This window comes from Natator depressus, chromosome 12 (assembly GCF_965152275.1).
Source record: "Natator depressus isolate rNatDep1 chromosome 12, rNatDep2.hap1, whole genome shotgun sequence".
In the NCBI taxonomy this organism is placed as follows: domain Eukaryota; kingdom Metazoa; phylum Chordata; order Testudines; family Cheloniidae; genus Natator; species Natator depressus.
In genome coordinates, this window is record NC_134245.1 from 5,766,607 (window position 1) to 5,794,411 (window position 27,805).

General features: G+C 48.4%; 1 protein-coding gene across 2 annotated transcripts in view; it reads left to right on the forward strand.

The window, feature by feature from the left end:
* The window catches only part of PLEKHG4 (pleckstrin homology and RhoGEF domain containing G4), a 213,395-nt gene that overhangs the window by 72,490 nt on the left and 113,100 nt on the right, over positions 1–27,805 (forward strand). For both annotated transcript variants that reach the window (XM_074968423.1, XM_074968424.1), the window contains exons 3-6: positions 1,980–4,197; positions 16,093–16,308; positions 20,482–20,605; positions 21,717–21,810. In XM_074968423.1, coding sequence (XP_074824524.1) covers positions 1,980–4,197; positions 16,093–16,308; positions 20,482–20,605; positions 21,717–21,810 — 2,652 coding nt within the window. The remainder of the gene's footprint in view (positions 1–1,979; positions 4,198–16,092; positions 16,309–20,481; positions 20,606–21,716; positions 21,811–27,805) is intronic.

Below are 27,805 nucleotides of genomic sequence, written 5' to 3' on the forward strand. Positions count from 1 at the left end.
AGGAGCCCTGCTGGAGCTGCTCCCTGTCCCCCGGCCTGGGAGTGGTGAGTGCCCCGGGGCTGCTCTCGCAGGCCAGGGGGCGCAGCCTGCACCGTGCAGAATCTCCACAGCTGCAGGAGGAGCAGGGGTGGCGCTGTCAGCAAGGGGCACATTGACTGGCTGGGGCTGGGGGTGCATAATGAATGGAGGTCGGTGTGCAGGGGACACAGGCACATCATGCTGTATACAAGAGTTGGCCTGGCCAAAGCAGTTATCACGCACGTGGCGGGGGGGGATTCAAATATCAGGAGACAGACCAAAAATCCATGATTAATTCCCAGCTCAGAACCACTCCTGGCAACTGGAGGGTATTTTCCCAGAGCCTGTGGATAGGTGGCTGACTACTGCCCCTCCTGCTAGAAGCCCTGCTGTGCTCCCTCCATCAACTCTCCTTGTACCTGCACCTCCTTCAGCCAGCCAGGTGCAGTGGCCTCCTACCATGGGCCAAGATATTTTGGCCTCCATCTCCCAAGTGTAGACCCTCAAATAGTGGCAGATAAGCAGTGTCCTTTACCTGGTGCAATATTCCAGCTGGGTTTAACCCCGGTTCCTGAAATGATGCCCCGTTGCCCATACTTGTCAGAAATGGGTCATTCTCCTAGTGTAACTGCGTTAGAGACGCTTCAAAAGCTCTGTTTAAAAAAACAGAGAACCTACATTCTACAGAAGAAAACAGAAACCTTAAGTCGGACCCGTATTGACCACTTCAGCATTGCTTTGCTAGCACAGGCTTGAATGTTCTTCATTCAGATCCCTCTGTAAAACACATCTCACTCATGAATCCTTTCGGTGATAGCCCACAAAGAATATAGAGAAGAGAAGCCTATAGCAAAGGGAAAAAGGCAGCTTGTAGTCTCAACCTGCACGCGGGTATCCTGTGTACTGAGGTCTACGTCTAGTGCAGATTGTGAGCACGTGAAGGCAGGCAAACATCACCAATGCTTGCACAGCCTATGTCTCATTGTAGGCAGGCGTCTGGCCACTTGCACTAGTGAGTAAAAGACTCTGCCTGCAGCCTTTGAAAACTGTTCATGTTAGTGCGGTAAATCATCTGCAAATTTGCAACAAGTAAGCAGTTGTCTGGGTGCATTGGCTTAGGTACATACATTGCCTTGGTTGCTAGTGAAGTTCAGAATGTTTGGAATTCCTTTCTCATTCAGTTCCCTCTGCCCCAGTAAGTCACAGCTCAGAGAGAGGTGGGGTCTTCTGGCTTGAGCATTGCTCTAGGACAGTGGTTCCCAAACTAGGGGTGCTGCTTGTTCAGGGAAAGCCCCTGGTGCGCCGGTCTGGTTTGTTTACCTGCCGCATCCGCAGGTTCAGCCGATCGCAGCTCCCACGTCCCTCGGCCCGCGCCACTTCCTGCAGTTCCCATTGGCCAAGAACGGTAAATCGCGGCCAGTGGGAGCTGCGATCGGCCGAACCTGTGGACGCAGCAGGTAAATAAACCGGCCCGGCCCACCAGGGGCTTTCCCTGAACAAGCAGCACCCCTAGTTTGGGAACCACTGCTCTAGGATGTGGGAATCCTTCTGTGTTCTAAACCCAGCTTCTCTGTGCCCTTCGCCAGGTCCCTTCACATCTCTGTGCCTCATTTCCCCCATCTTTAAAACAGGGATAATAACGAGGCACAAGGCCACCTTGCAATGTGTTAATTCCTTTTGCTTAACAATCTGTTCTGCCTTGTATGTAGTTGTGACACTCTGACCTTTCCCAGACCTGAAGAAGAGCTCTGTGTAGCTTGAAAGCTGGACTCTTTCACCAACAGACGGTGGTCTAGTAAAAGATATGACCTCCCCCACCTTGTCTCTCATATCCTAGGATCAAAACACAGTACAGCAACACTGCAAACTGTAATAGAGAACCAGTCATATTTTTTTTGTCACAAAGACTGTGGTGACCTGTTTCTATCACTGGTGCTGAAATGCTTTTCTCCTCCCCACAGGTTCAGTACTGTGGATTGCTGTTCCACCATGAAGGCTGGCCTCTCTGTGTCCATGAGAAGATTATAGTCCAGCTGGCCTCCATAGACTGGCGAGCCTTAAAGCCCGGTGACTTCTACCTGCAGGTGGTGCCCTACCTAAAGAAGTCGCCACGAATAGTACTGAAATGTTTGGCAAATGACAAACATAATGTAGAGGAAGTTGTGGTCCCAGAGGTCTCCTACACCTCTGTTTTTTCTGTGGAATGGTTGGAGTCCATCAATGGAGAGCGGATGGGTACAGCGCTGGAAAATTGTTTACTAGCCTCTGATGATAAAATATTCCGGGTTCCTTGGGATAAAGTCGTCAATCCTGAATTTATTGATAAACCAAAAATAATTGAAAATAATATCACAGCTCTCAAAATGGCTGAAGAATCTTCAAATTTGTGCTTCCCAATGGAGCATCCCAAATGCGACTCACCTGCTCCTGGGCCTCAAGCTTCGCAGGAGCAAGAAGTGATGCAGGACAATTTGGTCATTAGCAGGACGACTCAGGAATCAGCTGACACTGTTGTCAATGGTGTGAGTCCTGTGCCTCTGGAGGATTCTGAAAGTGACCCTGAAGGAGAGTACGTAGAGCTGACGGAAGTTTCACTGCCGAGATTTGGGCCACAAGTGGGCTCCTTAACCCAGTCGATAGCCTTAAATTCTAGAACTCAACCCAGACCCAGAGTGAATGTCTCGAAAGACAAACACAGGCTTATTGTCCTTCGGGACAGTAGCACATGCTCAAAGAACTTGGTTTGTTCAGCACTTATACAAAAGCAGCACAGTCAGACGGACACATCAAGGACCCCTTATTCAGGGGCTCATGAAAATGTAATTCATTTGGAAAACAACAAAATGATGCGACATGGTGAATTGTTACCAAAAAGTCAGCTGGAATCAAATGATCCTGGCAGTGTAGGGAATTCAGACTCTAACTTTCACATGGCTGCATCTCCAGCCAGCAGTGCAGAGAGTTCATCCTCTGTGGGGCAAGGGCCACACAGTGAGCACACGATAGACTGGAGATATGCAATGTGCAGTTACAATGATGTTTGTGCTGGAGACAGTGCTGAATGCAAGGAACAATTAATAGAGACTCCTGGAAAAACAGAAGCTGAAAGCGATGTCCGTGGGGCAGAAACTGGCAAAGAAACCACAGAGCTGAGCCCAGAAGCCCTTCCATTTAATGCTGCTGCTAGGGAGGGAATGCAAAATCAATTGAGAGCCCATGAGGACAGTGACAGCGCCAGGGTGTATTTTTCTCCTGTTTCGGTCATAGGACATTCCACACCACACTGCAGACTTGAGGAAGACTCTGGCATTCCGATTACATCTGAATCCTCACGTCTGACAGAACAATGCTTCCGTTCATCAGTGGATGTGCCAGATAGAATTGTAGAACACAATCATTGCAGTAATCCGCTAGCAGAACTTAGTCCTCTGTTAAGTCAGCCTGCAAAGTTGAAGCGAGGACAAGCAGACCAGTTAGGAGAGTTAGGCAGTGGAGTTAGTGTTGAGGAAGTCTGCAAAGAGACTGATGAACAAACATTCACTGGGAACGAGAAGCAGAACAGCCATCCATACTCCTCTGCTGTTGACAGGGGGATGGATGGATACTTGTCACAGGACAAAGGACAGGAGGTCATGGGCTGTACACAACAGAAAGGAGAAGAAGCTAAACTACTCCAAACCTCTGGGCTAATAGAGATCAGACAGACAGCAAAACAGTTAGACAACAATGGCACAATGGTAGGTGTACATATAGAGAGCTCCTACCAAATTGGAACCAAAAGGGATAGAGAGAAATATGAGGAGAAACAAAGCTGTGTGGAAATCCAGTGTCACAAAAGTGTAGTGAACTCTGTGCTATTGCAAACCCCAAGGGAAGGGGTTGGCCTGGAATTTGTGGCTGGACAGGATTTGCAAGGGGGTCCGGAGAACAAACAAGGTGCTCCTGAACAAGAGGGGTCATGCAGAAGGACCATCCCAAAGGCTGGGAATGAGTCAGCAGCCTTGGAAACTCTAGACATGCTGAAACCCAAAGCAAAGGAACTGGAGGCCACACTGCCATCTTCTCCACCTACTGATGGGGATAATGCTAAGAGGCCAATGCAGTTGGCTGAATGGAGCAGCAATACAAAACCCACCCCTTCCAAGCAGGAAGCAGCTTCTCAGGATTCACCTTCTAAAGGTAAGCATCTATCCTCTGTATTTGAGACACACACGCATACAGAGAGAAGGGCCCAGACAACCTACCCCTGACAGTCAGCTGCCTCCTGGAGAAAAGAATTTGGCAAATGTTAAACACTGTTTAAACACTAATTATATTTGTGCATTTAGATGAGCCTATGGCTGAGAGAGGATTCTGGAAGCATTTACCTTGGCACTATGAATGTATACTGACAGGAGAGGCATTATTCTCACCCAGAATCACTATGGCCTGGGGTTGTCATCCTACATTCAGGTGGACATAGTGTGGGTATTTTGTCCAACACAACATTGCCAGTCTTAAAGCCCTTCCGTTGACCAGGTAATCCCCACATCCCATGGTAATGTGCACTTAATAAATATGCACAATCGAAATATGTAATAATCATAGAAGATTAGGGTTGGAAGAGACCTCAGGAGGTCATCTAGTCCAACCCCCCCACTCAAAGCAGGACCAACCCCACTAAATCATCCCATCATAATAGAATGTATATTGTTCTGACCCTTTCATAATTGAAGGCCAGATCTGGGAGGTTACCTGGGGCAGAAGGCTACAGCAGAAAAAGGGCACAGGAAAACAGATAGGCTTTTTAATGTGACCTGAACACCAGATTTGGATTCTGGTTAAGCAGTGTAGAAAGCAAATCCTAGTATTGAGGACCCCCACTGAAAACGCCCTCTCTCCAACTCACTTATGATTAAACTAGCAGGCTATTAGCCTGAGTGGCCTGGCTAATCGCAACGTTTCAGGTGGGGAAATGAAGGCACAGTGAGGTTAAGTGGCTTGACCCAAGTCACACAGTGTTTCAGTGGCTGAGCTGGGATCAGATCCCAGATCACCTGACTCCCCGGCTTGTGCATTAATGAAATCACCCATCCTTCCCACAGAGGAAATTGGACATGCAGTTAAAATTTCAGGCTCCTGCACAAGGTTATATACAGGTAGTGTCTATTCAGACAGAGTGTAATACTAGAGTCATAGTGTCTCGAGAGTTAGCAGAGCTACAAACCTAACCGTGCAGTTCAGATCTTCCAAAACATTGTATGGGCACAGGACACTCCAGTGAGCAGGGCTGGCTCCAGCGTTTTTGCCGCCCGAAGTGGCAAAAAAACAAAAAACAAAAAACCTTGCCGCCGAACACAGAGGTGGAGTGAAGGTGCGGCCGCGGAATTGCTGCCGGCGACTGAAGAAGAGTTGTGTCCCTGCCGCCGAATTGCCGCTGAGCGTGAAACGCGCTCTGATGGAGCGGCCGCTGAATTCCTGCCACCGCCGCGGGCGGATTGCCGCCCCAGAGCCCGATGTCCTGCCGCCCCTTTACATTTGCCGCCCCAGGCACCTGCTTGGTTCGCTGGTGCCTGGAGCCGGCCCTGGCAGTGAGACATCTCTAAGTCAAGGAAAAATTAGCAGGGGCTGGAATAGTAGAATGAGAGGACAGTTGAAAGGCTATGGGAAACAGACCGTGAAACTGCATTAGCTAGAGCTCGCCTGACCTTGCCTGACCAAATCTAGAGAGACAGATCTTGTGGGGTCTCGGCAGACAGATGGGAGCTTCCATACAGTGCCTGTACTGTAGATACAAAATCCCCACCTTCCTTTTGTTGCACTGCAGCCATAACTGAGCCGTGGGTTCTGGTTACAAGCATAGTTGTTGTTACCTGACTGTTACATGTGCAAAAGTTGCAGTATTGTCCGGGCCTACTTATATCCCTGTAATTGGGCTAACATCATATTCTGTGTCTTTTGGACTGCCCATGTCTATATTGCGATTGGGAGGGGTGACTGCAGCACGTGTAGACGTAGCTAGATCAAAGTTAGCTTGAGTAACGATAGCAGTGAAGCCATGGCAGCGGGGTGGATGCCAGGGGCCTAGCCCTGCCCTCTTAGGACCCTGGGTACGTACTTGCACAGCTGCCGCCCATGCTGTCCCAGCTTCACTGCTGTTGTTACCTGAGCTAGCTAGATCAAAGCTAGCTTGGGTATATCTGCTGGGGCTGCAGTCACACCTCCTGATTGCAGTGTAGACATACCCACAGTTAGAGCGTGTCTACAGAAAAACATCAGGACACACTGTGATGTAACTGGGTTTCCTGGCAGTTATAGATGTAGAGAAGATTGGGTCTCCGTGTTAGTGAAAGTGACGTATTGAGAGCTGGAGAAACCAACTTGCTCTATCTGTTGTTCTGGTACATTGTGGGTGAGTTCCCCCTGACAGTGCTACCCAACTAATGAACATCAGTCCGGACCAGACACAGCCACACAAAGAATAGGATTCCACTTCCATGCCCAGTGTGTAGGCTTTTCAATGGTGGATGCTAGTACTTAACAACTGTGATGTCCCCTTAGAATGAGACACTCTCCACATGGGCTACAAAGCAGCCATTGGATGGTAACTGGTTTTAGTCATCGCTGTCCTGTGCCAGATTTTGCCTGATTACCCAGAGGTGAAAGCCACATGGCTGGAAGTCAGAAAACCTGGACATTCAGGGTTTTGCCACACACTTTTTAAATGACCCCAGTGTCTCTTTGCCTCAGTGCTTCAATGTTCCTATCTGAGGAGTCCAAAAATAACTGATTCCAGTTGAGGTTCTGAGATAATGAAAGTGAGAGACGCTGGCTGCTCTCCAGTTCATGTGCAATGTCTAATCACTGCAGTAGTGGAACTTAGTGACATAATACTTGGGGGAAAGCAAAGGGCCTTTCTGTTTCAAAAATACACTAGGGTTTTAAAGGACATGCCAGTGGAGATATTGCAGAACTAGGTGAGTCCCGCCTGGATGTTGCTATTCTGAGCTGTGGCCAGTGGCCCTTCAGTTGAAAGGTCTTTTGTTAAAAATATTTTGAGTAAAGTATGAGTTAAGGGGTAGGGAAAACCAAAATGTTGTTTCAAAGCTGGGAGTACATGGCTTTTAAAAATAGTCATAGTGTTTCCTTACCACTGTCACTACAATAAATTCATAGAATCATAGAATATCAGGGTTGGAAGGGACCTCAGGAGGTCATCTAGTCCCACCCCCTGCTCAAAGCAGGACCAATCCCCAACTAAATCATCCCAGCCAGGGCTTTGTCAAGCCTGACCTTAAAAATATCTAAGGAAGGAGATTCCACCACCTCCCTAGGTAACGCATTCCAGTGTTTCACCACCCTCCTAGTGAAAAAGTTTTTCCTAATAGCCAACCTAAACCTCCCCCACTGCAACTTGAGACCATTACTCCTTGTTCTGTCATCAGCTACCACTGAGAACAGTCTCATCCTCTTTGGAACCCCCTTTCAGGTAGTTGAATGCAGCTATCAAATCCCCCCTCGTTCTTCTCTTCTGCAGACTAAACAATCCCAGTTCCCTCAGCCTCTCCTCATAAGTCATGTGTTCCAGTTCCCTAATAATTTTTGTTGCCCTCTGCTGGAAGCTTTCCAATTTTTCCACATCCTTCTTGTAGTGTGGGGCCCAAAACTGGACACAGTACTCCAGATGAGGCCTCACCAATGTCGAATAGAGGGGAACGATCACGTTCCTCGATCTGCTGGCAATGCCCCTACATATACATCCCAAAATGCCATTGGCCTTCTTGGCAACAAGGGCACACTGTTGACTCATATCCAGGTTCTCGTCCACTGTAACCCCTAGGTCCTTTTCTGCAGAACTGCTGCCGAGCCATTCGGTCCCTAGTCTGTAGCAGTGCATGGGATTCTTCCATCCTAAGTGCAGGACTCTGCACTTGTTCTTGTTGAACGTCATCAGATTTCTTTTGGCCCAATCCTCTAATTTGTCTAGGGCCCTCTCTATCCTATCCCTACCCTCCAGCGTATCGACCTCTCCTCCCAGTTTAGTGTCATCTGCCAACTTGCTGAGGGTGCAATCCACACCATCCTCCAGATCATTTATGAAGATATTGAACAAAACCGGCCCGAGGACCGACCCTTGGGGCACTCCACTTGATACCGGCTGCCAACTAGACATGGAGCCATTGATCACTACCCATTGAGCCTGACAATCTAGCCAACTTTCTATCCACCTTTCATTCATCCAGCCCATACTTCTTTAACTTGCTGGCAAGAATACTATTGGAGACCGTGTCAAAAGCTTTGCTAAAGTCAAGGAACAACACGTCCACCGCTTTCCCCTCATCCACAGAGCCAGTTATTTCATCACAGAAGGCAATTAGATTAGTCAGGCATGACTTGCCCTTAGTGAATCCATGCTGACTGTTCCTGATCACTTTCCTCTCCTCTAAGTGCTTCAGAATTGATTCCTTGAGGACCTCCTCCATGATTTTTCCAGGGACTGAGGTGAGGCTGACTGGCCTGTAGTTCCGCAGATCCTCCTTCTTCCCTTTTTTAAAGATGGGCACTACATTAGCCTTTTTACAGTCGTCCGGGACTTCCCTGGATCACCATGGGTTTTCAAAGATAATGGCCAATGGCTCTGCAATCACATCCACCACTCCTTTAGCACTTTTGGATGCAGCGCATCCGGCCCCATGGACTTGTGCTTGTCCAGCTTTTCTAAGTAGTCCCGAACCACTTCTTTCTCCACAGAGGGCTGGTCACCTCCTCCCTATGCTGTGCTGCCCAGTGCAGTAGTCTGGGAGCTGACCTTATTCATGAAGACAGAGGCAAAAAAAGCATTGAGTATATTAGCTTTTTCCACATCCTCTGTCACTAGGTTGCCTCCCTCATTCAGTAAGGGGCCCACACTTCCCTTGACTTTCTTCTTGTTGCTAACATACCTGAAGAAACCCTTCTTGTTACTTTTAACATCTCTTGCTAGCTGCAACTCCAGGTATGATTTGGCCTTCCTGATTTCACTCCTGCATCCCCGAGCAATATTTTTATACTCTTCCCTGGTCATTTGTCCAATCTTCCACTTCTTGTAAGCTTCTTTTCTGTGTTCAAGATCAGCAAGGATTTCACTGTGAAGCCAAGCTGGTCACCTGCCATATTTACTATTCTTTCTACACATCGGGATGGTTTGTCTCTGTAACCTCAATAAGGATTCTTTAAAATACAGCCAGCTCTCCTGGACTCCTTTCCCCCTCATGTTATTCTCCCAGGGGATCCTGCCCATCAGTTCCCTGAGGGAGTCAAAGTCTGCTTTTCTGAAGTCCAGGGTCCGTATTCTGCTGCTCTCCTTTCTTCCTTGTGTCAGGATCCTGAACTCGACCCTCTCATGGTCACTGCCTCCCAGGTTCCCATCCGCTTTAGTTTCCCCTACTAATTCTTCCCAGTTTGTGAGCAGCAGGTCAAGAAGAGCTCTGCCCCTAGTTGGTTCCTCCAGCACTTGCACCAGGAAATTGTCCCCTACCCTTTCCAAAAACTTCCTGGATTGTCTGTGCACTGCTATATTGCTCTCCCAGCAATATAAACTGCTCCCATGAGAACCAGGGCCTGCGATCTAGTAACTTCCGTGAGTTGCCAGAAGAAAGCCTCATCCACCTCATCCGCCTGGTCCGGTGGTCTATAGCAGATTCCCACCACGACATCACCCTTGTTGCTCACACTACTAAACTTAATCCAGAGACACTCAGGTTTTTCTGCAGTTTCATACTTGAGCTCTGAGCAGTCATACTGCTCCCTTATATACAGTGCAACTCCCTCACCTTTTCTGCCCTGCCTGTCCTTCCTGAACAGTTTATATCTATCTATGACAGTACTCCAGTCATGTGAGTTATCCCACCAAGTCTCTGTTATTCCAATCACATCATAATTCCTTGACTGTGCCAGGACTTCCAGTTCTCCCTGCTTGTTTCCCAGGCTCCTTGCATTTGTGTATAGGCACTTGGGATAACTCGCTGATCGTCCCTCTTTCTCAGTATGAGGCAGGAGCCCTCCCCTCTCGCGCACTCCTGCTCGTGCTTCCTCCCGGTATCCCACTTCCCCACTTACCTGAAGGCTTTGGTCTCCTTCCCCCGGTGAACCTAGTTTAAAGCCCTCCTCACTAGGTTAGACAGCCTGCTTGCGAAGATGCTCTTCCCTCTCTTTGTTAGGTGGAGCCCATCTCTGCCTAGCACTCCTCCTTCTTGGAACACCATCCCATGGTCAAAGAATCCAAAGCCTTTTCTCCAACACCACCTGCGTAGCCATTCGTTGACTTCCACCATTCGACGGTTTCTACCCAGGCCTTTTCCTTCCACGGGGAGGATGGACGAGAAGACCATTTGCGTCTCAAACTCCTTTATCCTTCTTCCCAGAGCCACATAGTCCACAGTGATCCGCTCAAGGTCATTCTTGGCAATATCATTGGTGCCCACTTGGAGAAGCAGGAAGGGGTAGTGATCCAAGGGCTTGATGAGTCTCGGCAGTCTCTCCATCACATCGTGAATCCTAGCTCTTGGCAAGCAGCAGACTTCTTGGTTTTCCCAGTCAGGGCGGCAGATAGATGACTCAGTCCCCCTGAGGAGAGAGTCCCTGACCACTACCACCCGCCTCCTTCTCTTGGGAGTGGTGATCGTGGAACCCCCAACCCTAGGACTGTGCATCTCATGCCTTCCAATCGGTGGAGTCTCCTTCTGTTCCCTTCCCTCAGATGTATCATCTAGTCCACTCTCCACATTAGTACCTGTGGAGAGAACATGAAAACGGTTACTTACCTGTATCTGCGTTGCTGGTACATGGATGTTCCCCTTTCTTCTTCTGGAGGTCACATGCTGCCAAATTTCTTCACCATCCTCCTGTCCCCGCTGCGCAGCCTGCTTTGAATCTTCAGAACATTGTGTCCGTAGAAGCATATCCTGACGTCTGTCCAGGAAATCTTCAGTTTCTCTTATGCAACGCAGGGTCGATACCTGTTGCTCCAGACCTTGAACCTTCTCTTCCAATATGGAGACCAGCTTGCACTTTGTACAGACAAATTAAAGTGCAAAAGGGGATAATGTACCTCACAGAGATGTGGGAAGCTTAGTTCGGTCGATAACATTTGTGAGGGCTTTGAGATCCTTGGATGGCAGGTGCTTGTTTAATTCATTATGATTCATCTCGCCATTTCTAACACAAAGAACAACTAAGGCCTCATCTGCACCTAAGACTTAGGTCAACCTATGTACATCACTCTGGGTTTGAAAAATTCACCCCACTGAGAGATGTCGTTAAACCGACCTGAGCCCCAGTATAGATACTGCTAGGCTGACAGAAGAATTCTTCCGTCAACTAGCTAGTGCCTCTCAAGGGGGTGAATTTACCACAGTGACAGAAGAACCTCTTCCCTCACTGTAGTAAGTGTCTACACTGCCGTGGTGCCACTGTAGTGCTTGTAGTGTAGACATAACCTTAGAGATACAATTCCAAAGTGAACTAGACACAATTTGCCATCCTTTTGGGATTCATTTCCAGCAGCGTTCCCTGTCAGCTGTTCTGTGTCTGTAAGTTCGAAGAGCTACAGAGTGAAATTCTTGATAGGTAAGTTCATAGAATCATAGAACTACAGGATTAGAAGGGACTGCAAGGGTCATCTAGTCTAACCCCCTGCCAGTTCACATTATAGTTGAGGTGGTAAAACTGTTGCCATTATAATCCCATATTTTATCCCACCCCTAACTTCCCAAATTGAGCTGAAACATACTTTGCTTGATCTCTGCCCAAAAGTGAACTGTCTTTGGAAAGTCTGAGCAAAGCCCCTTCTGCTGTGTCTGAGTTGGGAGAGCCCGGCAAACCCAGGCTGCTCCCACTTACAGAAATTCCGGCTCCCATTTCCCCTGCACTGATCATGTAAATACAAGTCAGATTTGCCGTGAAAGGAGTCCTCATTTGGGGGGAAGTTGGCTATGAATTAAATAGTTATATGACTGAAAAATCACTTCCAAGCATGCTCAGCAGCGTCTGCTACGATTTTTTTACTACCCCGCCCACTAGTGATGTTCTAGTGCACTGTGCTGAATTCGAAAGAGCTGAGGCTCTTAGGCTGTTGCTGGGGCAGTTTGCAAGAGGAATATCAAAGCCCCTTTGCAACCTGTACAGCCCAGCCCTCCCCCACAACTGCTGCCTTAACCTCAGGGAAAGGAGAAATCTGCAGGTGTGGCAATTTCATATGCCCCTGCTCTCACTGCAGATTTTGCTGCAATCTGCTACATTCTGCAATTTCCATTTTTTAAAAATTAAGCTCCCCTCCTTCACAACTTTGCATTAACATGAACAGATGTGCTGCAGCCCTGTTATCAGTGAGGTGTGAATGCCCCAACCTGACTGGGCCAGTGAAATACTTACCTCATGAAGCCCAGGAATTGGCTTCTTTTCACGACCAAGCAGACGTCAGGTTGGTGCAGTGTGAAGGCTGCACAGCTCCAGCAAGACTAGCCCCCTGCCCAACTGGCTCTGGCCTTCTGGTCTGGGAAGCCCAGTGACCTGCAGTCCCCTGTAGCTCACACCAGGAGATTTCCCCCTTTTCCTTCTCTCCCCTCTAGTCTTCCCATGGGCTTGCTCCTTACAACTGCCTAGGTTCTTCCTTCTAGTCCCGCCCCCTGGGCAAATGGAAGTCAAGGGCCAGTAGCCCATTCTTTCTCTGGCATCTCCAGGGGCAACTGTCCCTTCTCTCTCTCGCTTCTCCTTGGGTTCCCCCTTCCAGTTGTCCTGGCATATTCTCTCTCTTTTAATATCCTTAGGTTTTCCTTTCTTTCCTACCCTCTCCCCGCACTGGGAGGCCAGCACGGAGAGCCACCAGGAGTTGAAGTGCACTAGCCTCTGGCAGCTCCAGCAGCTCCAGCAGCTGCAGCCTGTAGAAGACAGTTGTACCCAGTGTTTTTTCAAGCTATAATTGTCCAGGCCAGATAGTGGAATTGGGACATAGAGTGGAACTTGGGAGCGGATGGCTGGTGTGCCAGGGTACTGGATCAGGACTGACTCAGCTGCTGAATCACCTAGGTTTGCTTGGGGTCCACAATTAAGTACTGACCCCCCTGCAATGGCAGCACAAAGGATGAGGCCACAAGCATGCACAATTCATTCATATTTCTGAAAAAATGTCTCTGCTAGAACTGCTTACTTGCGGCTTTGATCTGTGCTGTAGCGAGAGTGGCTGTACCTCTCAGAGATGCCTTTCCTCATCAGTTCAGTGTTCTGCAAACATATTTGTTCTTGCATTTAATATATTACAAATAGCGATGTAGTCTAGGTGCAGAAGCAGAGGGGGTGTATTCCCTGGTTTGGGTGAGGAATGGCCAGTGCTCAGCTCACAGCTGCCCTGCTATCTGTCTCAGTGCTGGGCAACGATTGGGAGGATGAGAATGAGATGTTCCTGTGCGCTGAATTCCTTTCCAGTTCCCTCTTTGTGGTTCATAGTGGTTACCTTTCCTTGCTGCTCCAGATGGACACAGCTTTGCCAGTTACCCTCCTTGGTGACCATTCTACAGGACAGGTTGAACCTGCTCGTAATGATGCAATTACTAATCCAAAGCAAACGCTCTCATTGGGACTGCAGGCTTGATAGCCACAGAATCCCACAGCCCCTGCTCCAAATCATAAGGACAATTCTCCAAACATACCTGTCAGTGCAGGGCAACTGCTCCTGTATTTCCCCTCTGTGGTCCAGCCAGGGCACCCACTCTCAGGCCTCCGCCTCCCCAGCTGTTGGCTATCTGCATGGAGACCCATGTCCCTCTCCCTTCTGACCAGGGTATTTCCAGACTGCACAGTTCCTTGCTTTCACTGTGTTATTCCCAGCGCAGACACATTGCCAAAGAACACCTGCTTGCTTTCTCTACAAAGATGGTTAACAGGTATAATGGCTACAGTTCTGAGCCAACTTTATTCTTAAGCTGTTACAGAGGAAACATATTAAACACAATAAAAGAGCCTACATGCATGCTAATAAGCTTACCAGGGTTCACCCCAACATGGCAGGAGCAGTCCTTCACCCCGCCACCTGCGGGGATGCCTTGTGATTACAAGTTCATCACAGCTTTAGCTCAGAATAAGCCATCAATCTTATGTGGCCTCAGTAGCCCCAGTCCTTCCAATCCTGCCCTAAGGCCTGGGACCCTCTGTGGACCTGGGGTCCTGTCCATTTTCTGGAACAGGACGCAGACCCTGTCTTTGTCTGTTGGTCCCTGGGGAACCCAGTTTGAACTAGTGTATATGCACCTTTCCAGGAGTGACTTCTCTACCGATGTCCCACCTGAGTGAATTAGCCTGACCACTCCCTTGCTGTTCTCCCATTTGCACTTCCCATGGAAACACATAAATTCCACATGCACACCCCCATTTTTTAATACAGTGGACCCCAAATTCAGTAAGGTTGAACTCAGTTCAGTAAAGTTTATCTTACCTCCATAAGTTTTGTTCAGGATATTATAGGATATTCTGTCTGTTGCAGTACGCATCGTAGCAGAGTTCCAGACTCAGGGCCCTGTACATGACCAGGTCTGAAATTCCCCAGGCACAAAGCTCTGAAGCCATTGGGGTATTTCATACCAGTTCTGCCATAGCTAGTGCATTAAACTGCAAGCTTAGGGATCATCAGTTCTATTCCCAGGTCTTCCACTAGGCTGCTGCTTATATATCTGTTTCCTTCGTAACACTTATTAGACTAATATACAATTAGCATGGCATGTGTTAAATGGATTAAAAACTGGCTAACTGATAGCTCTCAAAATGTAAAGTGGAATTATCATTGAATGGGTGTGTTTCCAGTGGGGTCCCACAGGGATTGGTTCTTGGCCCTATGTTATTTAACATTTTTATCAGTAACCAGGAAAAAAACATAAAATCATGCATAAACAGGGGAATCTTGAGTAGAAGTAGAAAGGTTATTTTACCTCTGTATTTGGCAGTGGTGTGACTGCTGCTGTGTCCAATTCTGGTGAATTGGACATTGATAAATTGAAGAGGGTTTCAGAGAAGAGACACAAGAAAGATTAAAGGATTAAAAAGCATGCCTTATAGTGATAGACTCAAAGTTCTCAATCTGTTTATCTTAACAAAGAGAAGGTTAAGGGATGACTTGATCACAGTCTGTGAGTATCTACATGGGGAACAAATAGTTAGTAATGGGCTCTTCCGTCTAGCAGAGAAAGGTAAAACGTGATCTGATGGCTGGAAATTGAAGCTAGACAAAATCAGACTGGAAAGAAGGTGTGAATTTTTGACAGTGAGGGTAATTAACTATTGGAACAATTTACAAGGATTGTGGTGGATTCTCCATCAGTGACAATTTTTAAATCAAGATGGGCTGTTTTTCTAAAAGATCTGCTCTAGGAATTATTTTGGAGAAGTTTGCCGGCCTGTGTTATACAGGAAATCAGACTAGATGATCACAGTGGTCCCCTCTGGCTTTGGAGTCTATGTATTTATGAAACCCTAATCTCCTCCCTCCCAGTATGTGGTCCAGGCACAAGGCATCCTTCCTTTCACTTATCTGGGGTAGGCCAGTGTATCCAGAGTTGGACTCCATCAGAGAATGATGTCATCATAAGACAACCAGCAAACTCTTCAATGTGTCCGTGATCTTCAGGCCTGAAACCCGCCCCTGTTCCTACCTGCTGCCCGGAATTCTCGTAGGGCACAAAGACAACTTAAAACTTTTTTATTTAAAAAGCTGGGAAAAGGGAGCTTGCAAGTAGCATGGGATGGGCGTCAACCTATAAACAGCAGCATTCGCTCCTAGAGTTCCCAGGGGTCCCACTTCAAGCCACAGTGGAAGAGATACAGCTTTCTGGGAACAGCTGTTTAACTAAGTAGCTCCAAATGTGTCTCTATTTGTAAATAAGGGGCGTAGTGGCAGCAGCTGTTGATGCAGCAGTTTACTTGGTAACGGTACTAGCTGTTGAAGAGCTTTGGGGTGCCGGCGGTCCTGGCAGGTCTCTTGCATCTGGAGTTTGTTAGCTGACACCTCTGACGGGGGATGTGTTCTGCCCCCAGGCTCCTGACACCAGTGGGATTATTCTTATTTTACAGGAACACGGCTGAAAGGGGGAGAAAAGATAAAAGAAGAAATGTGTACAGATTCGTGGGAGCCAGTGGGTCGAGTCTGTTCCCCAGAGGAAGACTCAGCAGCTGTTACTCACCAGGAGCCCCCATCTGATGTGGCACCCAGAAGTTTTCAAACTGCACCTTGCACAGCAAAGGAAGTGAACCTCGACGTACTCACGAGTGGAGTTGCCTGTCTGCCAGGTGAGTAACTGAGCCAGAGGGATGGGCAGGAAGCGTTATGCTGGAGAAGGGCTGATGTAGGTGTGCTGCTGATAGGGGTGCATTTTAGACTTTCCCGGGGGGCAGGAGGTCTGTGTGTGCCGTATTCCTTTCACTAGAAACATTTCTGAAATTCGGTCCTCAAATCGCTGGCCAGCTCTTGGAGCTTTCAAGCTGAGTCGGGGACTGGCAGCAACTCACTCTCAAGAAGGACTGGATAATTTGCATCCAGGAGTCCTAATGTAACTATAACACCCTTGTGGCCAAGATGGAGTCCACTCTGTGGGGTGGCTGCGGTCAAGGAAAGGTGCACACGGGAACCCAGCAGGGAAACTCCCTTCCACCCCAGGGGCACCTGTTCCAATCCCCAACGTAAATACATACACACTGGAACAGTACAATGAATATAGGAAAGGGAAATATTTATTTACAGAGGGATGAATTTAGAAAAACAGCAGGAGAAAGATAAGGGGAGCGTTAAAACAAGGGTTCATCCACCACGAGTGTCCAGTGTGAAAGGGTGGATGCCAAGCACTGCATCTAGACTCAGAGCTCAGGAATCCAGGACAGAGTTCCAGTCCAGCAGTGAATCTTGGGTGCTCCTGGTTGGCTTCGGTGCCAGTAAACTTTCCCCAACAAACCCCTCCAGTGCTCTTCTCTTCCGCTCTCTGCAAACCCACACAGAGTGACAACCGCCCCACTTAGCTAGCTACTGCCTCCCTCCTTATTCCCAATGCAAGGTCACAAGCCCCAGTACTGACAGTTGTCACTGTGTTGATCCCAGGATATTAGAGGCACAAAGTGGGTGAGGTAATATATTTTAGGGAACCAACTTCTGTTGTTGAGAGAGACAAGCTTTCGAGCATATGGCTATAACTATGCTGCAGAAGACAGCAGTCATACATCATGATCTGGATAGCTTGGTAAGCTGGGTCCATTCAAACAAAATGTATTTTAATACAGCCAAATGCAAGGTCTAGGAACAAAGAATACAGGCTGTACCTAGAGAATGAGGTGCTGTGTCCTGGAAAGCAGCAACTCGGAAAAGGGACACAGTGGACCAGCAACTCAGCAGAGCCCCCAGTGCACTGTAGTGGCAAAAAGGGCTAATGCAATCTTTGGCTGTGGAAAGGGGAATAGTGGGCAGAAGTAGGGAGGTGATTTTAACTCAGCATATGGCACTGGTGAGACCAACACCAGGATACTGCATCCAGTATGATGCTTTCCAGTATGATGCAGAAAAGAGCCACAGAAATGACTCAAGGGCTGGAGAAAATACCTTACAATGAGAGACTTCAGGAGCTCAACATGTGTAGAAGGCCGAGGGGCGACTTGATTACTGTATATAAGTACCTTCGTGGGGAGAAAATAACACCTACTAAAAGGCTCTTTAATCTAGCGGAGAAAGGCAGAACACGAACCAGTGGCTGGACACAGAACCCAGACAAAATAGAAATAGGGCCCAGTTTTTTAACAGTGAGGATAATTAACCATTGGAACAAACTACCAAATCAAGTCTGGATGCCTTTCTGGAAGATATTCTTTATCCAGGCACAAGTTGTTGGGCTCCACACAGGGGTAACTGAGTGAAGGTCTCTGGCCTGTGTTATACGGGAGGTCAGACCAGATGATCTGATGGTCCCTTCTGCCCTTAAACTCTATGAATCTATGAAAAATGCAAACCAAAAATGTCACATGCACGTAAACCACTTAGAAATAATAACCCGTGAACACAGGTGCAGCCTTCCAGAAATGCTTGAAGGGAACCTTCATCTGAGGGAGGAGCAACATCAGAAGCACTAAATGCATCCAAATCATCCCTAGGAAGTGGGAGTGCCCAGCATACTACTAGGAGGAGTGTGAGCTGGGGGAGATGCGCACATGCTCAAACACACACAGACACCCCCCCCCCAGTGGGATGTTAGACATGGGTAGGGGTTATGGGAACACCATGGTTACAGTGAAGAGAGTAAATATAGTTTTATAAGGGGTAGGAACTAACAGAGGAGGTTCAGAAGAGGCTTTGCTCTGGGCAGGATGTTTCCTTAGTCAATTGCGGCAACCCTTGCACCTTCCTATGAATTATCCAGTACCAGCCACTGATGGAGACAGACCCCTTGTCTGATCTGGTCAGGTAATTTCTATACTCCTATGTGGGAGTCAGGGGAAAGTTTAATCCAGTTCTTGCGGTTAATAATTCTGAGGACAATAACTGATGTTTAAGAAAAAGGTGAAAACAACCCCTGCTGAACTTGACCATTGTATCATCTTGTCCATAAAGAGAGGATTCTGTCCTGATCTCTCGGGCAGTCAGCTGATGTCCTGGAGCATGAGAGTTTTGATGACTTCTCTCTTAACTCACAGAGCTACATATATTATTAATGAACTCTTTCTATTTTATCACCATTTTCTGATCATGTATTGCCTGGAACAGAACACAATATTCCAGGTGTAATAACAGTGCTCCTGATTTATTTAATCTCCCTTTCAGACCTGACTTTAGAAGAACAAAGACCATTTAATGGTCCTGCTCCCTGAAAAGGAGTTAACCCTACTTGTGATTTCCCCTCTGTTTTAAATAATGGCTGCTTGGGGCCCTGGCTCTCATTGCTGGACTTCACTGAGAGGTTTGCTCCTAGCAGAGCAGATCTGTTTATTTGGGGCTCATTGTGCCCTCACTGAAATGACTTATTTACTTCGTTTTATTTCTGTTCACATTCCCTCCAAGGGGACAGCAGGGGCCAAGTGGGTAAGATACAGAAAAATGTAATTTAATTATTATTTTTTTTAGGATTCTGCTTTTGTTAGGTTTCTTGGGATGTTTTTAATCATGTCATGCCATTTTTACGACTGGAACAAGAGACATGTGTTCCCAGCTTGTATAGATGAGCGGTCTCCTCAGAACAGTGAGATTGTGGGGTACAGCAGTGCTGGTAACTTGCCCTTGCCTGGGGGTCTCTGCCAGTTTTGTTGAATAGAAGAGACCAGGTATGGATCTCTGAGGTGAAATGTAGAACTCGGAAACACACCGGTCGGGTGCAATTGCACTGCCCCCTTGGGTCCTTTGCTTCCTTGTTCTCAGTGCAGATCCAAGCAATCCCAAGCCAAGCAAGGAGGATTGTTGAACACCAATTAACACATCTTGCAGAGTTCCTGGGGTAAAGTTGGATAACCTCTTAAACCCGCCCCCCCCCCCATAACTTCTGCCCCTGGAATTTTTGTCATGAAGGAGAGAGCCACAACTGCCTTTCAGCTCTGCTTTCCTGGCTGGCAAGATCAAAGGTGTTTGGTGAAAGCAAAGGTCTTTCACCTGCTCCACGCATAGAACCCTGGGGAATTCAGCTTGCTCTGGGTGGGGGAGTCAGCTGCCTTGTGCATGCTCTCTTTGTTCACACCTTAACCCGCTGGCATCCCCTGCAGAAGGATGCCAAACCTCCTGCAAGGTTAACAGTGTGTGCCCAGCGCCCATTGTCCCTTTAGGGCTACCACAGTGTGATGGGCTCCTCCACAGTGAGGGGAAAGCCATGCTTCTGATGCTTCCACCTTGCGCTGTCCCTGGAGTGGGAGCTGCGGGTTCTCTCTCTGTAGATTTGTTCTGAAGAGAAGCCTGCTTCTTTGTGTGCTGGGAGACTGGGCTTTCCTCCCTCCGCCTGGAGTATTAGTCCTGAATTTGATTAGGCTGCACACAGTTCTTCAAAGCTGTTTAAATTCCTTCCAGCTGACAGCAATCAGCTGCAAAAGTAATCACGCTGCCTGAGGGCCAAGAGGGCTTTAGGCCCGTCAAGCCTGAGTTTTATTACTTTGTGCAGTGCTGAGTGTGGGCCTGAATCGCTGTTTCCAGTAACTACAAGAGAACTTTATTAGAGACCATGCAAACAGCGAGCATTGTTTGTGCCTCCCAGTGGCCATGGCACTGCTTCAATGGCAGGTCCTGGTCTTCTCCTGATGGGCACTGGCATGTTGTAGAGGTTGTGTGCTCAATTCTGTGGGGATGGGAAGTGGGGGAAGAGCCTTTGGTCCCAGTAGCAATGCTGTAATTTACAGGGAGAATAACTAAGGGCTGTGGGTGAGATGGGCTGCCCTGGGGGTAATCTGTGGGGGGATCCGTCAAGGCTCTGACAAATGGCAGATGTTAAAATAAATTCTCATTTTCAGGCACCAGAGACAAATGTGGACGTGCAGTGGCCATAATCACCACAAGGAACACGATTTGGCTAAACCCCCACTGCAACACCAACGAGCTGGTGCGCCTCCTCCTGTACTTACACAGCATCCCAAGGTTGGTGCCATTTCCAGGCTGGGCAGGGTGTCAGACAGGCAGGACAGGGCAAACTCGACTGGCACTTAGTTGGGGGCAAGAGCAAGGGAGCTGCATGGAGCTGGCGTCCTTTGGCAGCATGAGGAGATGGCCCCAAACAGCTCTGAAACTGCACGAGCAACAGATCTGCTGACTGCGTGCTTTGGACATGCAGCGTGCGGTATACGCATGCTAAGCAGCAGCGTTATGTGTATGTTGTTCTACGTTTCCAAGCATTGCCATAAATCCAAACCATTTCTCACTCTTCTGCATTAACTCCGAAAATAAGGCTTGGAAAACATGACATTGACAATTCTGGGGTAGCCCAGCAACAGCCCCGTGACATAGTTCTAGGAAACAACCTTCCTGACAGCCTGTCCTCCAGCGACGAAGGCGGCTGCAGAGGCTGAGCAAGTGTGCCTCAGCTGGACGAGCGACGTATTGGCATCATGGATGTGATGCAGTTTGCCAGGAAGGGCTAAACGCATTCAGAATGTATCCGTTTGTCACGTGCTGTGTCATTTCCCCCCTACTGCTGCTGCCATGGGCTCCCTGGCTGACGGGGCTTCTTCCAGCTCCTCACAGACTCCGTTAGGTCTTAGCTCCTGGTCTCGTTTTGTAATGCTTTGAAAAATACGATTAGTTCCAAGTGTGAGCTTTGTCGTCAGTGCAGCCGAAAGGCTGCTGTGTGCCAGCCCTTGGGCATAGTCAGTGAGTGCTGGCACTCCCCATGGCTTTCCTCCTCACTACCTGCCTCCAGAGAGATGTGATAGTCTGTGTTGTCTGCAGATTTGCTGCTGGGGTCTGGGGTGTGGTGCGGCATGGCGGGAATGACAGTGTCATGGGAGGAGGTGTGGTAAGTGGGGCATCAGGAATTCACTTAGCAGTAAAAGGGAAGAAGAAAGAGCAGCCTAGGCAACTTCAAAGGGAAGATATTGTGGCTAATAAAAAGACGCCAGTTAGTGGCTTCCCTTTACAGAGTGGTATGGGTATGCCCGGCACGGTACCCCATGTTATCTAACAGTACCCCTTGAATAACCCGTGCTGCACTGGGGCAATGACACACTAACTATTTCTTTCCCTTTCCTCACAGAGCAGAGTGCCGAGCTTTGGGCCTAACCATTCTGGTAGATGCTCGTCGCTGTTCACCAGTTCCTGCCCTTTTTAAGGCTTTCAGCTTAGTACAGGTGAGCCCGTAGAAGCAGCCCCAGCCCTTTGGCCCCAGGCTCTTTGGTGTGGTTGCTGCGTTCCAGCTGCCCTGAAATCCATCTGTGCCATCCCAGGTTTTGGCTGCTTTCAGGAGGTGGAGCGCTGCCCTGTTTCAGGGGGACCCCTTGCCTGTACTTCCCAGTCCTCTGGAAAAGCCAGAGCCCTGACTTTGGGGGGGAAACAGCTGCACTCCTTTCAGCCACTCTGAGAGCCTTGTCCCCAGGCCCGTAAGTGCTGTCCACGGAACTCTGCTCAGAATGTGCAACCACATTTCTGGCGAGTGACTCTGTTGGCATCAAAATTTTGTTTTCATTCATCAGCTGCATGAAATACTCAGTGGACCGTCGCCTACAAAGACGCATTAGAAGTGAAGCAGAAAGGCCAGGGCTGTGGCTGGCGGGACTGTCCCTGAAGGAGAAGGGCGGTGCTTTATGTCTGCTATTGGGAGGAACGTGTACTGCTGTTGATCTGGCAAGGGGGTGAATGACTGGAAGCAGACATGCTGTAACTTAATATTGTTTCAGGTCAAAGGCTTTCATGTCAGTCAGCTGGAAATCAAGTGTATTGTGTTGACACTGATCAGAAGTTATTTCCCATCTGTTGTTAGAAATCCAAACGAGGTAACGAGTTGTAGCTACAACTAATCATGGTTAAGCAGGTGCCTCTTTGCGCTGGCCTTTTGGCCCTGCAGGGTGTCCACTCAATCAGACTCTGAATGAACCCATGATGAGATTTTAATGACACTTGTGCATGCAGAGAGGGCAGTCTGCTGGCTGCGTGGGTGGTGCTTTGCTCTGCCAAATCAGAGAGCTGGGGCTGAGTCATGGGTCTCCTCTCTTCCTTCCAAAGCTGGGTGGAGCTGGGAGCTGTGCTCAAGCAGCATGCTTCGCCCCTGGGGCAAGGGAGTATCTGATGGTGCTGCGCTCCTGCTCCCAGTGCTGCCGGGGTAACAGTCACAGCTCCTGGGAAAGGGACTGTCTTTCATTTCACAGTGTTGCTCCTTGGTGCCCGGGTCAGGGCTCTGAAAGGTGCAGAGGCCCTGGGCTCTGTATGTTACATAGCTGTGTTTCAGATGACAGACTTCCTAGAAATCAGTAATGCTCTTAGGGAGCTGGGTGATCAGAACATAGGACTAGGAGGGGGGATCTTGGGTCGTTGAGTCCAGTTCCCTGCTATCATAGGTACCCCAGTTGTATAATCCTGTTAGTACATTTATCAAGCTCCATCTTCAAACCAGTTGGGTTTCTTCTCCCCACTCCTCCTACTGGGAACAATTTTCCAAGGGTTGTGGTGGAGTCTCCATCACTGACTATTTTAAAGCCAAGATTGGACGTTTTTCTAAATGTTATGCTCTAGGAATTATTTTGGGGATGTTCTCTGGCCTGTGTTATGCAGGAGTTCAGACTAGATGATCAGAATGGTCCCTTCTGAGCTTGGAAGTATCAGTATCATTAGTCACTATCAGTATCATTAGTCAGTATCATTATCCCCATTTTACAGATGGAGAAAGTGAGGCACAGAGAAATTAAAGTGACTTTCTTACCCAGCAGGCCAATGGCAGAGCTAGGAATAAAACCCTGTACGCTTGAGTCCTAGGCCGGTACCCTAGCCTCGAGGCCCTATTGCCAAGACTGTAGAGTATAAACTAGAATATATTTTGATGTTCATATTCCACTGTATCTCAGGGGATGGATGGTTATATACTCCTGTTTTTTTGCCAGAGAAAAAGTACTGTCATAGAATCATAGAAGATTAGGGTTGGAAGAGACTTCAGGAGGTCATCTAGTCCAACCTCCTGCTCAAAGCAGGACCAACGCCCACTAAATCATCCCAGCCAGGGCTTTGTCGAGCCAGGTCTTAAAAACCTCCATGGATAGAGATTCCACCACCTCCCTAGGTAACCCATTCCAGTGCTTCACCACCCTCCTAGTGAAAACGTTTTTCCTAATATCCAACCTAGACCTCCCCCACTGCAACTTGAGACCATTGCTCCTTGTTCTGTCATCTGCCACCATTGAGGACAGCCGAGCTCCCTCCTCTTTGGAAAACCCCTTCAGGTAGTTGAAGGCTGCTATCAAATCCCCCCTCACTCTTCTCTTCTGCAGACTAAATAACCCCAGTTCCCTCAGCTTCTCCTCGTAAACCATGTGCCCCAGCCCCCTAATCATTTTTGTTGCCCTCTGCTGGACTCTCTCCAATTTGTCCACATCCTTTTTGTAGTGGAGGGCCCAAAACTGGATGCAGTACTCCAGATGTGGCCTCACCAGTGCCGAATAGAGGGGAATGATCACTTTCCTCGATCTGCTGGCAGTGCTCCTACTAATACAGCCCAATATTTCGTTAGCCTTCTTGGCAACAAGGGCAAACTGACTCATATCCAGCTTCTCATCCACTGTAATCCCCAAGTCCTTTTCTGCAGAACTGCTGCTGAGTCAGTTGGTCCCCAGCCTGTAGCGGTGCATGGGATTCTTCCGTTCCAAGAGCAGGACTCTGCACTTGTCCTTGTTGAACCTCATCAGATTTCTTTTGGCTCAATCCTCCAATTTGTCTAGGTCACTCTGGACCCTATCCCTACTCTCCAGCATATCTACCTCTCCCCCCAGCTTAGTGTCATCCACGAATTTGCTGAGGGTGCAATCCATCCCATCATCCAGATCATTAATGAAGATGTTGAACAAAACTGGCCCGAGGACCGACCCCTGGGGCACTCCGCTTGATACTGGCTGCCAACTAGACATCGAGCCATTGATCACTACCCATTGAGACCAAGGATCTCGCCAGCTTTCTCTCCACCTTATAGTCCATTCATCCAATCCATACTTCTTTAACTTGCTGGCAAGAATACTGTGGGAGACAGTATCAAAAGCTTTGCTAAAGTCAAGATATATCATGTCCACCACTTTCTCCATATCCACAGAGCCAGTTATCTCATCATAGAAGGCAATCAGGTTGGTCAGGCATGGCTTGCCCTTGGTGAATCCATGTTGACTGTTCCTGATCACTTTCCTTTCCTCCAAGTGTTTCAGAATGGATTCCTTGAGGACCTGCTCCATGATTTTTCCAGGGACTGAGGTGAGGCTGACCTGTCTGTAGTTCCCCGGATTCTCCTTTTTCCCTTTTTTAAAGATGGGCACTATATTAGCCTTTTTCCAATTGTCTGAGATCTCTCCTGATCACCATGAGTTTTCAAAGATAATGGCCAATGGCTCTGCAATCACATCAGCCAACTCCCTTAGCACCCTCGGATGCATTGCATGTGGCCCCATGGATTTGTGCATGTCCAGCTTTTCTAAATAGTCCTTAACCTGCTCTTTCACCACTGAGGGCTGCTCACCTCCTCACCATACTGTGCTGCCCAGTGCCTTGTCTGTGAAGACTGAGGCAAAAAAAGCATTTAGTACTTCAGCTTTTTCCACATCATCTGTCACTAGTTGCCTCCCCCATTCAGTAAGGGGCGCACACTTTCCCTGACCACCTTCTTGTTGCTAATATACCTGTAGAAACCCTTCTTGTTACCCTTCACATCCCTTGCTAGCTGCAACTCCAATTGTACTTCGGCCTTCCTTATTACACCCCTGCATACTCGAGCAATATCTTTATACTCCTCCCTAGTCATCTATCCAAGTTTCCACTTCTTTTAAGCTTCCTTTTTGTGTTTAAGCTCACCAAAGATTTCTTTGTTAAGCCAAGCTGTTCACCTGCCATGTTTGCTATTATTTCTGCACATCAGGATGGTTTGTTCCTGTGCCCTCACTAAGGCTTCTTTAAAATACAGCCAGCTCTCCTGGACTCCTTTCCTCCTCATATTAGCCTCCCAGGGGATCCTGCCCATCAGTTCCCTGAGGGAGTCAAAATCTGCTTTTCTGAAGTCCAGGATCTGTATTCCGCTGCTATTCTTTCTTCCTTTTGTCAGGATCCTGAACTCGACCATCTCATGGTCACTGCTGCCCAGGTTGTGACCCACTTCTACTTCCCCTACCAATTCTTCCCTGTTTGTGAGCAGCAGGTCAAGAGGAGCACGGTCCCTAGTTGGTTCCTCCAGCACTTGCACCAGGAAGTTGTCCCCAACACTTTCCAAAGACTTCCTGGATGGTCTATGCACTGCTGTATTGCTCTCCCAGGGGTGATTGAAGTCCCCCAGGAGAACCAGGGCCTGTGTTCTGGAAACTTCAGTTAATTGTCTGAAGAAAGCCTCGCCTACCTCATCCTCCTGGTCCGGTGGTCTACAGCAGACGTCCACCACGACATCACCCTTGTTGCTCTTGCCTCTAAACTTAACCCAAAGATTCTCAACAAGCTTTTCTCCAGTTTCATACTGGAGCTCTGAGCAATCATACCACTCTCTTCCATACAGTGCAACTCCTCCACCTTTTCTCCGGCACCTCTCCTTCATGAACAGTTTATACCCATCCATGACCGTGCTCCAGTCTTGTGAGTTACCCCACGAAGTTTCTGTTGTTCCAATCACATCATAGTTCCTTGACTGTGCCAGGACTTCCAGTTCTTCCTGCTTGTTTCCAAGGCTTCTTGCGTTCGTGTACAGGAACCTAAGATAACTAGCCGATTGCCCTACGTTCTCAGTATGAATCAGGAGGGCCCCCCCCCATTTTACCCTCCTCCTTGTGTTTCCTCCTGGTATCCCATTCCCCCACTTACCTCAGGGCTTAGGTCTCCATCCCCCGGCGAACCTAGTTTAAAGCCCTCCTCACTAGGTTAGCAAGCCTGCCTGCAAAAATGCTCTGCCTTTCTTTGTTAGGTGGATCCCAGCTCTTCCTAGCAATCCTTCTTCCTGGAACAACATCCCATGGTCGAGGAATCCAAAGCCCTCTCTCTGACACCACCTGCGTAACCACGCATTTACCTCCACATTCGATGGTTCCTACTTGGACCTTTTCCTTCAACAGGGAGAATGGATGAGAACATGACTTGCGCCTCAAACTCCTTTATCCTTCTTCCCAGAGCCACGTAGTCTGCAGTGACCCACTCAAGGTCATTCTTGGCAGTATCATTGGTGCCTACATGGAGAAGTAGGAAGGGGTAGCGGTCCGAGGGCTTGATCAGTCTTGGCAGACACTCCGTCACATCCTGAATTCTAGCTCCAGGCAAGCAGCACACTTCTCAAGTCTCCTGGTCTGGTCGGCAGATGGATGACTCCGTCCCCCTTAGGAGGCTGTCCCCACCCACCACCACCCATCTCCTCCTCTTGGGAGTGGTGGTCGTGGAACCCCCATCCCTAGGACAATGCATCCGATGCCTTCCGGTCGACAGGGTCTCCTTCTGATCCCTTCCCTCAGAGGGCTCTTCCAAATCCTTCTCTTCAGTAGTACCTGTTCAGAGAGCCTGAAAACGGTTTCTTACCTCTATCTGTACTGGGGGTACATGGGTTCTCCTCTTTCTTCTGGAGGCCAAATGCTGCCAATTTTCTTCCCCGTTTTGCACTGCCCTCTCTGATTCTTCAGCATGCTCTGCCTGCAGTTCCAAATGCTGACTTCTAACCAGAAAGTCTTCATTTTCTCTGATGCAACGCAGGGTTGATACTTGGGTCTCTAGTCCTTTAACCTTCTCTTCCAATAGGGAGACCAGCTTGCACTTTGTACAGACGAAGTTGTTTCTATGCTCTGGGAGAAAGACAAACATGGCACTTCCTGGGCAGGTCACAACAGCTGATGGCTCACTATCCATACTGTCTTCCTTCTAAGAGCCTCTTCAGATGTTGTATTTACTGCTCACAGAAGCCAGAAGGGCAAAAAACTCTGTGGGAGCTCCCCACAGACAAACTACTTCTGTTTTCCTCTCCTCTGTTTCCCGCTGCTGTACTACCCACCTTCTCCTGTCTGTTCACCTAATTTGATGGAACATCTGCAGATATCTGATAATGTGATTACGAGAATCAATGGGCCAGAGTTATTTAGGGAATAATTAAAATGAGAGGACGCAGGTGCATGTGGCTATCCCGTTTTCAGTGTCTAGCTG